The 14369-nt window shown below is 36.9% G+C and overlaps 1 protein-coding gene across 3 annotated transcripts in view; it reads right to left on the bottom strand.

Moving 5' to 3' along the window:
- LOC150107810 (T-box transcription factor TBX1-like) overlaps positions 1–14369 on the bottom strand; it is a 181825-nt gene that overhangs the window by 50186 nt on the left and 117270 nt on the right. For all 3 annotated transcript variants that reach the window (XM_090391570.1, XM_090391571.1, XM_090391572.1), the window contains exon 5: positions 8346–8498. In XM_090391570.1, the coding sequence (XP_090247696.1) occupies positions 8346–8498 (153 nt within the window). The remainder of the gene's footprint in view (positions 1–8345; positions 8499–14369) is intronic.

Below are 14369 nucleotides of genomic sequence, written 5' to 3'. Positions count from 1 at the left end.
CTTTCTTGCATGCGGGAAGTTCATTCTATTTCATATTCTGACTGGCGACAAGTCAGAATATGAAACTGTTTCATAAAAAGCAATCAAACTAAATAATGCAATGATAATTACAACTTTGAAAGATAACTGAAATTGGAACAATGCATTGCTGGAGTTGAGCAACAGAGGACAAGCACCGGTTAGTAGGCAGTGCTAGTGAGGGATATTCGATAGGAGAATGCGATACTTGAGGGTGAAACACAAGAAGAATACGGAAGTTTTGTTTCTTTGATTTTCTTCTTCTCTAGGTGCGATGTAAATATCCCTGTAATGAGTTGATCCGTTGACTTTATGCATGCGAGAGGTCTCCGCACATCTTACCAAGCCGCCAACAGAACTGTTTACGCAGGGAGGGAGCGTCAGATCGGAGCAGGGACGGCACTTATCATTCCTGGCAAGCTAAGTAACACATCTGTCGCCCACACGCTGCCGGAGAAAGCACGACGATGGACTGGCGCAGTAGAGGCTGTCACTACATTATCGCACGTAAAATACACACGCTAATTAGCACAATGCGTTACGATGCACGGGGCGGTAGCGGCGACCCCGTCCAGATATGCGGGGAATGTGTCAAGATGAGCTCTCGAAGGCAGCGTCCGATAGACGGTGATCTCTTCGCGGTCACTACTTTCGACACAGATGTTTGGCTTTAGCACGACAACTAGCAACCTCTTCCGTCGTTCCGGAACTCATCCCCGTCAAGCTATGCGCACGTGCCACATTCGGCTATCTTGTGACACCCGATTGGCAAGGGCCCTAACGAAAAGGATCACGTTTTCCCGTGAAGACTCGAATTACCCTTTGTGTACTAATTTAACCTCTGTCAGTCGACAAGAAAGTCTTGTCGCGAAATATCCTTGCCTCGCCACGCATTAGACGCTGTCTACGGAAGTGAATTCATTTCAGTCACAGCGGGGAGAAGGCGTAACATAAGCGGACAAAAAACTGTTTCCTTAGGAAACAAATTGCAGGATTTCCCTTAGCGGCAACCGACACGCTGAAGGCTAATGAAGGTTGCTCACTTTGTTGTTCAAAGAAACGAAGATCTTTTACTCCCAAAATGGCTATTTTCCATTCCTGGTTTTCACTTCTGACTACTTCTTACATCGCGCATGAAAACTCATCCAAGATTAACTGAAATTTAAAGAAATTTTACATAATATTTCCTTGAACCAAGTCTCTCTCAACACAACCACAACCAAATGCTGAGTTGAAAGAGAGAGAGAGAGAGAGAGAGAGAGAGAGAGAGAAGGAAATGGATCTATTCCATAAACTGCCTCAATGAAGGAGGTTATTAGATGTAAAAGTGCTGCATATTCGTCAGCTTCATCCTCCAGGAGCTACCACCGAAAAGTTCGAGTCCCACTTCACAGTAGGTATGGTGCATGCTGGCAAAAGGCGTCCCCTCACCACACCCATACTTACCCATCGGAAAAGGGTGTAGTCTGATTCACTGCTCCATATTACATGTTCTTCACACCAGCGTATTCTGAACTGTTGAATGCTACGGATAATGTTGGTCTTTGTGTAGCAGTGCACGTTCATTGGAAACCTAGAGCAGTACTTAATACTAAACACTACGTAAAACTCAGTATACTGAACCGATAGTTGATGCTTTCCATAAGTACTGCTGAGATTTCCGTGCCCTCTCGGAGTTTCCCTTTGGCGTTAGCTTCCTGGATCATCCTGTGCGTTTGTTTGTTTAGAATTGACTTTGAGCAATGCGTTCATTTTATGATACAGTAAATCACAAACGGATATATTTTTGATTTGGAATCATATGATAATCTCCAGCTTTATTTTTTACATTTTTTCTCCCTCTGCCATTGATAGTCTACAAATGTACAATAAGTCTGTTTGCCTTATACAGCCCTCTCGGTTATTTGTGAAGAGAGAACATCAAAATGTTTCATTCTAAAACACAGAAAAAAAGTCCACTACATATTTGCATAGCGCATGCGACCTACAGAAGCTATCATTTATTTAACAGTTTATTAACAATCAAATAAATTACAGGCAGATACTAAAATTAAGGCAATAACCGAACTTTTTAGAAATGGTTCAGCACAGAGGAACATTTAACTAATTTAAATGTTCATCAACAACAATAATATTAACGATCGTTAAGACTCATGACAGGACCAGACTAGTTTTCGCAAACTATGCAGTTTTGGGTGGAAACATCAAATGCAAAAAAATATGCCACTAAAGTGCATTAAAACTCTCCTGTTCCAACTCCTTCATGGATGGGAAGATGAATCATCTCTTTTACACCAAACACAGCTCAATGTATGGCTCCTTTTGCCAGAAAGAGATCAGAATTGATCTTGACGAGCTTGAATACAAACTTTTTCTGCTTTATATGGTATGTCTTCAAATTCACTCAAAGCCTGTGCTCCAGAATTGACACTTTTCCCACATGGAATTGGTATTAAACAGTCCATTAAAAAAAAAAAATACAGCCATTCAACTATTAGCAAATCACCCTCATCTCGGTTTGTTAGAAAATAATGGTGTTGATGTTATGTGACTCCAACCCACGAAATATTGCAAGCTTACAGTCCATCAGGACCACGAGCGGGCTAAGAAATTCTTCTTATTATTATTATTCCGGGCAACTCCAAGGAGTCTACAGACTGATCGAGGGAGGCCCTAACATCCTGTCAAGAACAACTATTCGACATTCACATACCTCTATCATACCTCGCCTTGAACTCATTCACGGTCGTACCACCCACAACAGACTCTGGCAGCTTATTCCACTCATTCACCACTCTCCAAGTAAAAAACCTAGCTCTAACACCCCTGGTAACGACATTCTTACCCAGCTTCCATGTATGGCCCCTAGTCCTCCCACCACCAGTCCTATTTTCAAAAATATCTTCTGGATTAATCTTATAGAAACCCTTCAGTAATTTGAATGTCTCAATCATATCACTCCTTTTCCGTCTATCGACCAATTTTTGCAACCCACAAATCTTCAACCTGTTCTCATAAGGTTCATTCCACAGACCTGCTGTCATCTTGGTCATTCGTCTCTGGATCCACTCCACTTCCTCCCCATCAAGAAGAAACCCTGGCGCCCATATCTGAGCATAGTAGTCTTGATGGAGTCTTATCAAGGCTCGATACAGATGAACAATAATTTGTTTGTCTCTGCTTGTTAAAGTATTTTTCAGAAGCCAAGTGATTTGATGAGCTGATTTAGCCACTTTTGCAATGTGCCCCTAAACTTCAATTCCCTATCCACCAACACTCCCAAATCCCTGGCCTCATCAATCTCCTGGAGTACGGTTCTACCAATGTGATATACTGCTGCTATTCCTTTCACCCCAAAATGCATAAACTTACACTTTGCCACATTAAATTGACATCCATTTTCCCTAGCCCAGTCCTCCAAACTATCCAAATCATCCTGTAAAATTTTGACATCTTGTGCACTCACAATTTCTCTGCCCAACTTTGCATTATCAGCAAACAAGTGAACACGTCCTCTCAGATCCTTTCCTATATCGTTAATGAACAAATTGAAAAGTAGTGGTCCAAGAACAGAACCTGCGGCACACCACTAGTCACAAGCCATCTTTTGGACTCAACTCCTGAATAAACCACTCTCTAGTATCTCTCCATCAACTACCCTCCTATCCATCTCACCAACCCTATATCCATCCCCATCTGCTCCAGTTTACGGATTAGAGTTCCATGTGGTATCCTGTCAAAGGCCTTTGCAAGGTCCAGTAGAATCACTGTAAACCCATTACCATTATCCAGTTAAGCCGTCAATGTGTTATGAATCGTGAGCAAGTTACTGAGGCATGATCTACCCTTCACAAAACCATGTTGTCCCCCATACAATGTCCCATTTTCATCTATCCAATCCTGTATTCTTTTCTTGACTAATTTCTCTAAGACCTTGGCAATGATTCGTGATATGCTAATCAGTTGGTAATTTACAACAGCAGTCTTGGAACCACCTTTATGCAGTGGAACTATTTTCCACTCTTTCCACCCCCTCGGGACTAACCCAGACCCGAGACTCAAATTAAACAAAATGGTCAAGGGCACTGACAATTCTTTAGCCGCTTCACGTATGACACGAACTGGTATACCATCCATTCCCACAGATGTATTGACATTGAGGTTTTGTAATAGACTATTCACCTCCACTTCATTCACCACAATTCCCGTATAATCTACTGGTTCATTCATTCCTGCAATGTCACCACCTGGATGATATATTCTTGCAAAAGTGCTCACTCAGTAACTCAACTATATCAACTGATTCAGTTACCTCCCTACCATTGGCATTCTTTAAAATCATTCTGTCATATACATTTTTTCTTTTACTTGCAACATATCGAAAAAACTGTTTAGGATTCTCTTTAGCCTGCATGGCCAATGTTCTTTCGTAATCCTTTTTTGCTTTTCTTACCACACTCGTTACCCTTCTGGCCTGCGCTTTATACCGTTCATGTGCCTGCTGGTCACCTTTCTCCTTAAATTCCCTCCATAATTGTTTCTTTTTTTGCAGTTCAAGCTTAATGGTGTTATTCATCCATTTAACCCCTACTTGATTTATTATTCGGACTCTAGGTATACAGTCAGCCATTGCTTCATGCAAGCACTTCTTAACTGCCTCCCGTGCACTATCAACTTCTAGCCCTTGCAGTTGTACATGCCATGGCACTAAACTAATCAAACTCCTAAGCTTGTCATACTTACCAGCCCGATAATTCCACATGTACCCTGTCTTAATTGTAAATTCCACACCTTTAGCCACCTCCCAAGTTAAGACCCTATGATCATTCTCACCATTTGGTGGCAATGTGGTCATATTTGTTACAGCCAAATCCTCAGATGCAATTACTAAGCCAAGCACTCTCTGACCACTAGTATTTTCCATTACATGCTGTCGCAGATAGTTATCCCTTAATAACCGCATAAAATCCAATTCCTTCCTCCCGTGTGTCCTCTCCTCACTCCAATCAATGCGACCATAGTTGAAATCTCCCATAATAATTACCCTCCTTCCATTCATTTCTTCTATTTGCTTGAAAAGCAAATAGAAGAAATGAGTAGACAAAATGAGTAGACAAAAGTCTACTGAGTGTATCACCCTTTCCTTTTGCTCTCTAATAGACTCAGTTACGTCCTTGATGGTCGCACCAGGTTGGTACGATTTTGTCAAATCCTCTACTATCACAGCTCGTACTAACGACTCTCCATGCAGCACTCTCTCCTTCATTTTGTTTAAGTTCACACTCATACTCTTATTTTTCCTATCATACTTTTTATTATTGGCTGGTACATTCAGTAGACTTTTGTTCATACGCTCTAGCTGCCGCTTTGCTCTTTGTATCGCTCTGCTCAACAACGCGATCTCACTCATAGCATCTATCTTATCTTTTTTATTTTCTGTTAAACCATTAATTTGCTCTGTATTAATACCATCATTCACACTTTCTACATTCACGCTCTCACATTTCTCTGGTACAACCTCGTCATTTCTTGTCATATCACTATTTTCTTCATTCTGAAGTTTGACAAAAATATCACACTCACGACCTGAAATACACTTTAATTCCTCATTTTCCTTACATTTTCTACACACATTCACTCTTTTATTATCATCTAACCATACTCCAACCGCACTCCGCAAAGCGTACATTTCACAGATAGTACATTGAATAATCTCCTTTATATTACAGTTATTGAATAAAGATGGCGAACCATTATTACTAGCCCCCATTTTCCTTCTTACGGGGGCCATACTCACTTCTATCGTACTTTATCAAATTAATAATTGAAACACCAAAAACACACAAACAGACACACTAAGATACGCAAAGCAAACAAAACTACGTAATATTCAAGTAAATTTGTCAATGATAACTTAAAATAACACTTATCTTATCAGGAGCTCTCAACGAACACTACACATTACGAATCCCTCTAGCGGCAAGGCCCAAATTATATTTTTACACGATTCAGAAATCCTGCTCTAGTGACTAAATATGGAACTTTTCAAGCGATTTAAAGCCTCCAATAAGAGCGTGTGTGTGTAGGGGGGGGGGGTTTATATCGGTTGATGAAATTTATCACCCACTTAAAAACAAATATGCCTATGACTAGATTTGAACCCTGCGCAGCCTGCTAATTGGAGAGCGGATACACTAACCAGTTGGCCAACCAGGCGGGATTTACAGCATATGAAAAAATTTTAAAAATTATAATACGACTATAAATTCCAGTAAAACCAAAGTTTCTGCTCACGAGTGGAAACTCAGCAATCACTGCGATGATCTTGCTCAAAAGTGAAACGAGACTTCAAGTTTTATACATTATTTATTTATTGACAATGATTTTTGAAGGAAAGGTGATGGATAGGAGACAAGTGGGAGGCCAAGACAGAAATTTTTGGAACAAGTGCTTAGGAATCACAATACTACAGCTAAACTCAAATGAAAAAGATGAACAGGAGGCAGAAGTAAATTTAAAGTGAATTTAAAGGACTTCGGAGAAATCCTTTAAAAGATACATTTAAAGATACCTTTATAGCATACCATTAAATTAGTAAACGAGATTCTTTCGGAATATTTTACGGATCAGAGTAAATTTCACTGGCAAATACTGAGATGTGAAATTTTCTCTCATCTACTCTTACTCGTAGATAATTATTTTAAGGAATGCTAAGATCGTCTCCTAAACAATATTTTCCCCAAATCTACGATACAGCAGAAATGATGAGGAGATCTTCGCGATTTGGAATGAATATTTTGTTTCAAGATTAATTTAGTTCATCCTAGAATACACTTAGAAGAAGAGGCAGAAAAACAGTAAAAAAAAGAGAAGAAGAGAAAAGTGGGAACCTCTCAAAACAGAGAGAACCCTTCAGTTCTCATTCAGAAAAAAGAAAAAAAAAACAGAGGACGCTACACTCATTTGTTACATTCGGTGCGATATTTATTAAAAAAAAAAAAAAAAAAAACATTCAATAGTTACAGGACTCCCGCATCTTCTGCTCTGAGGAAGAAATTACTCCAATTCCACTTCCGTTCGTCAAGGCTGTCAGAAGGCACCGTATCAGAAAATTCGGAAGCCTCTTAACATTTATATAGCGATTCGTCCGATCCGGAGAGTTTCTATTTTTCTTTCTTCGCCTAAAGGCAAGCTTCGTCCATTACAAGCGAGTACCAGATTCCTTCTCTTGAGGGCTATGATGTTCATGCCTTGGTTCATTGTGAGGAATATAAAAAAAGTTTCATGAACCTGAATAGTGAGGTCTTGTAGAACATGTCATTTCAGAATACAAAAATATTACGCCAGTGGGTTCCTTATGGAATGTCTCTATAAAGAAACCTGTGAAGCATTATAAAATCGTCTTAATTTGAACAGGTTTGATGGTACATTTGTCTCCTTCATGTTCTTGATGAAACTGGAAAATATTCTTCCAGTTTCATCTTTCCTGGTTTGTTTGTTCCTCTGCTTTTTAATTCTTGGAAAATCCTTTACTTAAAGGATTTAGAGGATGTGTTAAATATTTTATTGGAATATAATATCATAACAGGTCTCAACTGCATACGAGAATGAATAAGCACTCTTACTGCTCTACTACAACAATTCTCGGTCAATCAGTAATATATACAAATATTTGTATTATACTGCATAAGCTTTTCTGCAGTGACCACGAAGAGGCGAATTCGAATACATAATGGACATAAAGTTATTGTATGATTTAATTATTTATTTATCAAGAACTCTAAATTTTAAAATTTAATTTGATTTGAAAAATGAATAACTTGTTCTTTATAACTAGTTCTTAATTTTTAAGAGTTTTTAAACTTGAAAATACTGGTTATAATCAGTTTTTTATGAAGAACAAGTGAGAACAGGGGGGCATGATTTCTTTGTGTCTGTGAAGGAGCTGTAATGAGGAGTATTTGTTTTAGTCCATTGTCAGTACCTTAGAATTTTTGAGTCGTAATTCTTAAAGAAAAAAAATCATACATTTATCGCATTGTTTAAGATTAAGGAAATCGCAAGAAATACGAATTGTGTACATTTTTGCGGACTCCATTTTAAATATAAGTACATATTATCGAAGGAATATATACAGTACATTGTTTGTGTGTGAGGGGGGGAGATAACAGTTTCTAAAGCAATGTAATGTGTCATAGTCATGTGCAATGAAGATAATTTGAAGTCATTAATGTTTATAATAAACAACGAATCAAAGAGAAACGTTTTTTTTAAATTAATGCTAACATTAAAATGCGAAAAAATAAATGCGTGTAGTTTATCCTTACCCTGTGATTTTGGTAGGCTGTTACTGCTGTGAATTTTGTTTCTGAGAAAATGAAAGTCTTGAAATTTTCTGTCTGGCAAGCATCCTCGCCTTTGGGATTAACGTATACCACATGAAACCTGGGCTGGTACCTGTGCATTGAGTTGAGGATGATCTGTAGGAAAAGAAACCCGTCATTAATTATTTAGAATCGCAAGATTATGCTTAGCATTCCTATCATTGCCAAATTAAGAAAAGACAAAACAAATAAAAACTCGTGTAACTGACTGCGCTTGTTTTTATTCTGAAATTTTGATCAGCAATCATTCCACCTGTTGAGTGGGGACTTCAGGGTTGCATTATGATGGTAGATTACTCTTCTTCAGACATCATTAATGAATGGTGGGCCTTGGAAAAATAAACAAACGTCCTTTTCACGTTAGTTCCAGCAGCTTCATTGGCTTGCATTTCATGGGAAGGGGATGGAAATTTTGGGTCCAGAGCATTAGTCACTTTTTCGTTCCCTCTGCGAAATGAAACGTCAACATCGAACTGGGTGTCCAATCGTTCACACTTCATCGGCTGACGGAGTATGTCAATGGTGGATCTGTTCTACAACTTCAGAAAAACAAACAGACGCTCTGTGTTCAATATGCCGTGAAATTTGGCTTGAAAGATCCTTTTATTCTCTTCGGAATTTCATCTCAATAACGTTTAGTCTTCACTAAAGATTAGCCGAAATGCACTAGATTACAAAAATTGCAACAGGTGGCTGCAAATATTGCTAACGAAATATGCAATAATTGGAATAAAGAAGATTAAATTCTTTCATTTCGACAATCTTAATAACATGGAAATATTTTTTTTTCCCTGTTTTCTACTCTCTCCCGCATACAGACTTGCCTAAATCGTCGGTGTGTATTGCTTGCCAACCTTTCATTTCAAACACGGAACAGTGTTGAAAGCTTAAGGATGCTCTCTTGTCTGTCGGCCTTCATTAATCTTCCCAAATCTTCACATCCACTTTGTTTCTATCACATAGAAGGCTTATTATTAGCTGGCCTGGTTAGCCGAGTGGTTAGCTCATCCCTCGAACCAACAGGCTGCAAGTTCGAATTCTGCCGTACATGGATGTTTGCGGTTGTCTTTAAAATTCCGTGTGCGGTGTGAGTTCACTGCCCTGCTAATTCTAAGCTTAGAGTCGCTGGGAAAAGTTTCATGTTTGGTCTCAATGGCAGGGTTTCCAAATTGTGAAAAATAAATAAAAGATATATATATATATATATATATATATATATATATATATATATATATATATATATATATATATATATATATATATATATATATATATATATATATATATAGAGAGAGAGAGAGAGAGAGAGAGAGAGAGAGAGAGAGAGAGAGAGAGAGAGAGAGAGAGAGAGAGAAATCCTTAGTTCACTCGCAGTAGTAAATGCACCATAGGTATATAATCTTTCGTGGGCAAGAATCACATAAAAAATAGACAGTCGAAGCACTGAAAGTTCTCAGACGGGGATATTTGCGTCTTGATAGAAGAAATAAAAGTTAGTCCCCGAATAATAACACTGATAGAATTCAAGAGGAGTGGGTGAGTAAATAAGTGAATAATCCGAAATGGTTACATTGCACAAAGATGCTACCAAAACAGAAGCAGTGGAGGGATTGCCTGAATTTGAGCAACTTTTCTAAGGCCACTACTGCATTCATCTCCCTGTTGAATACCGTAATCCGATCCATCCATTTATTAAGAGGAGGTCTTCTTTTATTCATCTCCTCAAATTTTATAGAGAAATGGATGTATTAGGATTTTTCAAAGGCATTTCGTAAAATATTATATAGAAGGTGAATGGAATTGGAATGGATAGGAATGAAGAATAATCCGATGGCCTGGATAAGTGAATGGCTGATAATTGTTATGAGAAAGGTGTAGAAAGAAGGAAGGTCTAAAAGAGTGGGATGGACCAGTTTTGTGCTGTGAGGTTCTGTCCTTCGGCGATTGCCGTTTAAATAGTTTGCTGATGACGTCAAGTTGAAAAGAGTGAATGAAAACGCGACTCTGGTATGAAGCACATGAAGTATGAAGTTTTGCATTTTCGACTGAGAATGTTACGGCCTACGAAGCATGCTTGAAAGACTTCAATGAAGCAAATTCATCGAGACCAGAAATCAAGGAGTTACAACGAACAGAGAGCTGAAGTCCGGGGGCTCTATCCTTTTCATTGCTTTTACACTGTGATAGTGAAAAGGCAATGAAAAGGATAGAGCGCTGCTGAGACACTGATAAATGGGAATGCTAAATCTTTCGCCCCTCTTTACAACAGCTTAATATGATGACATCTGAACTACTCTGTTCGGATTGATAGCCTGGGTTTCGAGAGAACAGGAAGCTGTGGAGTAAGTTCAGAGGCAGCAACCAAAGTAATATCAGGACTGAGGAATGTTGGTTGTGAGGACAGAAGAGGATGTGGCAGAGATATTCTAAAGAAATTTTATACAACAGAAGTAGTATAAAAATTTTTATACAGTATAAAATATTTTTATAAAATTTTTTATATAAAAAAATTTTATAAAAAAATTTATAAAATATTTTGATATTATTTTAGGACAGATTTTTCAATACATTGCAGGAAGGAACAAATATTACTCCCCACCGGAAGTCGAATTAGTGTATGTTGACTAAATTTTTGTCAAGTAAGTTGGATGAGTTAAAAGGGAGTGATGAGGGCGTCATAAGTCAATAAATTTAAGAAGTATGAAAATATTGAGTTGTTATTAAATAACTCAATATTATCAAATAATGCTATAATAATAATAATAACTTATTAAATACGTTTAAATAAACGCAATTAATAAGTAAATGAATAAATACATTTCTTTTAAAATCAAATAAAACGGTTTTATTTTCTCTTAGGTAAATACAACCGCAGTGAAATTTAATCATTCACCTATGCTAGTTTTATTACAAACTATTCAGTGCAGATCATAATAATATCATTCTAATACATTCGAATAGCTGACGTAAGAGTTTTGACAATATGCGTGGAATAATACTATAATTAAGAGAACGGTATAGAATGAGATGAAGGGAAAGAAGACACGAAAAAAAAAAAAAGATTGGCTGAAGAATAACTTGCGAGCAAGTAAAGACGAGATTTAATATACAAAATTTTGTTATTGTAGAGTAAAATAAAATGAAAGAAAACGGTAAGTTTATAAAGTGAGTTTGGTAAAATAACCATAGATAATGATGAGACGAGTCGAGACTGAGCTAAAGGCAGCTTTTATGAAGAGAGAATGGGATGAATAAATACTATTTATGCTGTTTGATGGTGCTATTTTATGAGTGGAGTGTAGGCGTTGGGTACTGCGGTTTCAAAGCGGATGTGGTTGTCTGCTCAACCTTTGATATAACTTCCTTAGTGCACGTTTTTTTTTTCTGTAACTGTATGTGTTTTGTATTTTGCGACAAGCTACTACTACTGCTAATGATAATAATTTGTTTTAAAATTATATTTATATATTTTATATTACGATTTTTACTTATATATTTTATATTAGCTTATTTATGACCTTAATATTTATACCTATACCTATACCAAAGAAAAGCAATGCAGTGAACTGCAAGGATTTTAGAACAATAAGTCTCATTCCCCATACATCAAAAATACTTATGAGAATCTTAACACGAAGAATTGCATCTACAATGGAAGAATTTCTTGAAGAAGATCAGTTTGGTTTCAGGAAGGGTATGGGAACAAGAGATGCGATTGGAGTATTAAGAATAGTAAGTGAAAGAAGTCTGGAAGTGAATAAAGAATATCTCTTATATAGATTTTGAAAAAAGCTTTGGACTTTGTAAAATGGGATAAGATGGTGGAAGTAATGGAAACGATTGGTATAGATTGGAAAGACAGAAGGCTAATTATTTCACTATATATGGACAAACTATCAAGATGAGAGACATATATGGTACAATAGAACCAGGTGTCATTGGACGAGGAGTAAGACAAGGCTGTTCTCTGTCATCACCAATTTTGTTTAATTTGTATTCTGAAGCAACGTTAAAAGAAGCACTGGAGAATTCGGAAGAAGGAATAAAGATTGGAGGTAGATAGATATTTGCAATAAGATACGCAGATGACAAGGCATTATTATCAAATACTGAAAAACAGAACAACATCTGTTGAACAGATTACTGTAATCCTGTATCGATTATGGAATGAAAATTAACATAAGAAAAACGAAGAATGAAAATAGCAAGGAAAGAGGCAAATATGGATATCAGAATAAATGGGGGAAAATTGAATCAAGTAAAGACATTTAAATATCTAGGAAGTGTTATTAGCAGTAATGGAAGATGTAAAAGTGATAATAATCATAAAAGCAAGAATAGCGATGGGGAGAGATGTCTTTAATATAAAATGGAGTTTATTCAGAAGTAAAATGGACAGAAACCTAAAGAAAAGGCTAATAAAATGTTATGTGTGGAGTATTTCCCTCTATGCAGCTGAAACTTGGCCATTGAAGAAAGAAGAAATTAAGATTTTGGAAAGCTTTGAGATGTGGATTTGGAGTAGGATGGAAAAAATCAAATGGACAGATAAAATAACTAATGAAGAGGCCTTAAAAAGAGTAGAAGAAAGAAATCTGTTCAGGAGGATAAAAAGAAGAAAGGGAAACTGGATCGGACATATTCTGAGAGGGAATGGAATCATCAGAGATGCCATCGAAGGAAAAATAAACGGAAAATGGAAGAGTAAGGAAAACAATCCTAGATGACATGCTGAATGGAGACAAAACCTTGAAAGAGAAGGCTCAGAACAGAAGAGAGTGGAAGGAAAATTTTTTCTACTAAGAGAAGAACCTGCTCAATTGCAGAATACTCAAGAAGAAGAAGAAGCTTATTTATATATACTTAATAATATATTTAATATATGCATATTAAATATATTGTTTTTATTATGTAATACAATTATTTATTTATTAATTAACCATCACGATTAAATCGGATTCTATATTTAATCCAGTGTTTACCGGATTTCTTTCTGATGCTAGATGACATGACAAAATTACGGATATTCAAGCAATTTTTATTTAAATGAAAAACTTTCTGCATGGTGGTGAAATGCCAAATTAAAAAAATGAATCGGGCGTATGTTTCAAATTCTGTGAAACTCTTTGCTTAAAAAAGTATGAGATCACTCTTTGTAGCCAAGCGATATTGCTTGGCTACTTAAATCACAAAGAAATTAGATAATTAAAAAAAATGCATATATCCAATGACCTAATTGATATTTTATTGCACAGCGCGTAGAGAGTAACCAAAGAAAGGCTTGAAGGGAGTTTGAGAATTGTTCCCACAAAAGGAGATTTGATATCGCCACCAGTTTGTTATTTGGTTGCTTGTACTATTTTGCATTCGAGCTGAAGTTTTTGGATTTCTCTTTGACTTGGAATAGTGGCAAATTGCTGAAATATTGGCGCTGGTGAGTTATTATATAGAAAATTTTAAATGTTAACCAGAAAATTAATTACACCAAGCCCATCTCGGTAGCTAGATTAATAAAAGTCACTTTTTCTTTTTTGTTCAATTCCTCCTGTAAAAGTTGCGAAAAGTAACACATTTATTACGATTTATATTTATATATGCATATTAAATACAGTATATTGTTCTTATTATGTAATACATCAAAAGTTGCCATATATGTGCTAACCGTGAGTGGGCTAAAGATTAAATAATCCGAAAATCCGCTCTGGAGACAGAACACGGAACTTGAAGTCAATTCAGTCTTCCGATGACTGTGGAAGAGATTCACTCTTCCACAGTCCTGAGCACTATTTCCACAGTCCTCAGGACTGTGGAAATAGTGTCTGCACTCTTCAGGAGCAGAGCTACTACCCACTCTCCAGCAGGAGGTTATGGGATTGAATACTGCATAAGGCGGATGATTATTAAAGCTTGACAAGAACTCCTATAGAAAGTATTTTACCTTGGGTATAAAAAATGTTAAAGATACCA

The sequence above is a fragment of the Typopeltis vanoorti genome, chromosome 4, assembly GCF_054136105.1.
Source record: "Typopeltis vanoorti isolate ZY-2024b chromosome 4, IOZ_Tvanoo_1.0, whole genome shotgun sequence".
NCBI lineage: Eukaryota > Metazoa > Arthropoda > Arachnida > Uropygi > Thelyphonidae > Typopeltis > Typopeltis vanoorti.
The sequence above is the reverse complement of the archived record's forward strand: the minus strand, read 5'-3'. Positions and strand labels throughout refer to the sequence as shown.